This window comes from Dipodomys ordii, unplaced genomic scaffold (assembly GCF_000151885.1).
Source record: "Dipodomys ordii isolate 6190 unplaced genomic scaffold, Dord_2.0 Scaffold113, whole genome shotgun sequence".
NCBI lineage: Eukaryota > Metazoa > Chordata > Mammalia > Rodentia > Heteromyidae > Dipodomys > Dipodomys ordii.
In genome coordinates this window covers 4,925,712-4,928,388 of record NW_012267329.1, presented here as the reverse complement: position 1 = coordinate 4,928,388, position 2,677 = coordinate 4,925,712, and the positions used below count along the sequence as shown (strand labels likewise).

At 34.9% G+C, this 2,677-nt stretch overlaps 1 protein-coding gene across 1 annotated transcript; it reads right to left on the bottom strand.

The window, feature by feature from the left end:
* Positions 1 to 458: 458 nt before the first annotated feature.
* LOC105995078 (olfactory receptor 502-like) lies at positions 459 to 1,403 on the bottom strand. The gene has a single exon (XM_013028745.1). It carries the CDS (start codon positions 1,401 to 1,403, stop codon positions 459 to 461), a length of 945 nt encoding a protein of 314 aa, XP_012884199.1.
* Positions 1,404 to 2,677: the final 1,274 nt, after the last annotated feature.

Here is a 2,677-nt window from a genome sequence, read left to right as displayed (position 1 = left end):
TAACCTGTGCCATTAACACTGATTTATATAAAGAAAAACATAAAATCCATGAAAAAAAGATTCTTTACTTGGCTCAACCTCTCAGAGTTTCTAATGCTTCCCAAAATCACTACTCTGGGAAACAAAACTGCCAACACTATGGTACAGTGGAATTGCATAAAATCCAGATTATAACAAGATTTATTTATCTTAACCTATTGCCGTGAATGCTCTTTGAAATGAGTATGTGTAAGGCGTTGAACTAACTTTTAAGAAACTCTGCTTTATGTAACACAATATATGCTCTCAGTTACAGTTGAATGTAATTTTATTTAGATAAATGATCATGATGAACCTCTTAACTTTTGTACAAGTTTAAATTTTAATGTCTATATTTGGAGAAAGCTACACATTTAGATACAGATAAATTCATATATGTCTAACTAGCAAAATCAACTTCTAAAAAAATTGAGACTTCACTAAAAAGATGTTTTACTACCAAGCACTCTCTTCAAAGCCCCCTTAATCTCATTATTCCTGAGGCTGTAGATCAGGGGATTCAACATGGGGATCACCACCATGTAGAACACAGATACCACCTTGTTCTGGTCAGTGGAGTAACTGGACTTGGGCATCACATAAATAAATGTAACTGTCCCATAGAACAGAGAAACTGCAGTGAGGTGGGAGGTGCAAGTGGAGAAAGCTTTGTGGCGGCCCTCAGTGGAGCGCATCTTCAGGATGGTGATGAGGATATAGATATAGGAAATGGCTATCACAATAACTGTGAATACAATGACAGAGCCAGCAGTAAATGAGGGAAAAATTGTGAGGATGCTGTCTGCTGAACAAGATACTTCAACTAAAGGAGCAAAATCACAGAAGAAATGATTGACTCTGTTGCGTCCACAGAAAAGTAAACCAAAGAAGGAAAGTGTAAAGGAGGAAGCATCAAGAAAACCTCCTATGTAAGCGACTGCAAGTAACTGCACACAGACTTGTGTAGACATTTTGGATGAATACAGCAGTGGGTTGCAGATGGCCATAAAGCGATCATAGGCCATGGCAGCTAAAACAAAGCATTCAACTGACCCAAAGAAAACAGCTGACCCAAGCTGGATGCCACATCCTACATAGGAGATTGTATTTCTCTCCACCAAAAAGTTAACCAGCATATTGGGTGTGACAGAAGATGAATAGCCTAAGTCAGCAAAAGCTAAATGGCTGAGGAAAAAGTACATGGGATGGTGGAGCTGAGTGGAGACTCTGATGAGAAGGATTGTGCAGAGATTTCCAGATACAGTTACCAGGTAGATGCACAGGATGATGATAAAGAGGATGACTCGAAGGACTGGATCATGTGTTAAGCCCAATAAAATGAATTCTGCCACTGCAGTGTGGTTCCCATCCACCAGGGAATCCATCACGCAGTGGAGTTGCTGCCAAAACAAATCTAGGATGAATATATTACCTGAAAGGTAAATATGATGATATCATTTTCTTTAACAATTATGAAATGTTACTAAAAACGACATTCAAGTACCTATACACTTTTGTAAACAATGTATCAAGTTACAATATAAAAACTTTTAGTAAATATGACCCAAAAGTCCTCAGTATATTGTCTCTTTTCCTTTATGCTTCTGTTTTGAAAATCTCTTAAATGACTTTTACACCTATAATAAAAATACAAAGCAAGGGATATAGCAACAATGAAGGCAGATTGTAATAGAAAGATAAACATGTAGAGTTTTGCTATTATTTCAATGTTTATTAGACGGCAAGCATTTAGCTTTGAATTATATACTTACACAAATATTTATAAATATATGATTCGCTAAATGTTCAAAAGAAACATTAATTCCATTATCATTCTGGAATTGAATTTGCCGAGTCTGAAAGAGAATATAAAATATTCACATAATTTCATAGCAAGTGAATAAAGTTAGAAACATGAATCCCAAGAGACTACCTGTTCTTTTAGTAACTATGTAATAATGTAATTAAATTATAATAACTATAAAGCTCAATACATCTACGATTGAGTTTATAACCAATTCCTTTACCCTTGTAAAAGTTAATGAGTAGTATCACATGGATATTCAGATTTTTAAATCTTCAATTAATTCTTTAAGTATTAACAAAAACCTAAGGCAAGTGAAACCTAGCAGTTTGTGAATGAATGCTAAAATTTGGATACAGAAGTGAGCTTCTGTCTTATGGCTAAGCAAATGGGAATCCTAGTAATAGAATACTACTGTTAGGAATGTAAGCAGAGCAAGTCAGACAAAGTAATCCACTACAAGATTGCATGATTACACCTACCCTGTTTTCACACAATGATATGTGAACCGTGCAAACTACAGAGAGAAAAGGTTTCTCAAGTAATAAGTGAAATTAAGAAAGAAGATCAATTAATGAAAGTCCAAGTCTAACCTCTTGAAACGAGAAGTCATTCATCTTTTGATAGCAACACAAAGTTATAGTGGATATAAAGAGAGTAAGTTGTTTTATAAGTTTTGTTCTCCTTTGGGGATTATTTTCTAAGGTAATTGAGGATACAGTTATGAATTCAAAACAAAAGGATCTCTGGTAGATACTGAGCAATTCAATTCACACAAAACAACTGATTCTCCAAGATACTACTAATTCTCAAGTGATCAATTTATGCTTGTGTTTCTATCTAAGTGTTCATGCA

What these genes read in the sequence shown, in the direction of transcription:
- LOC105995078 (XM_013028745.1), bottom strand. Translation starts at nt 1,403, where the DNA reads ATGGATTCCCTGGTGGATGGGAACCACACTGCAGTGGCAGAATTCATT.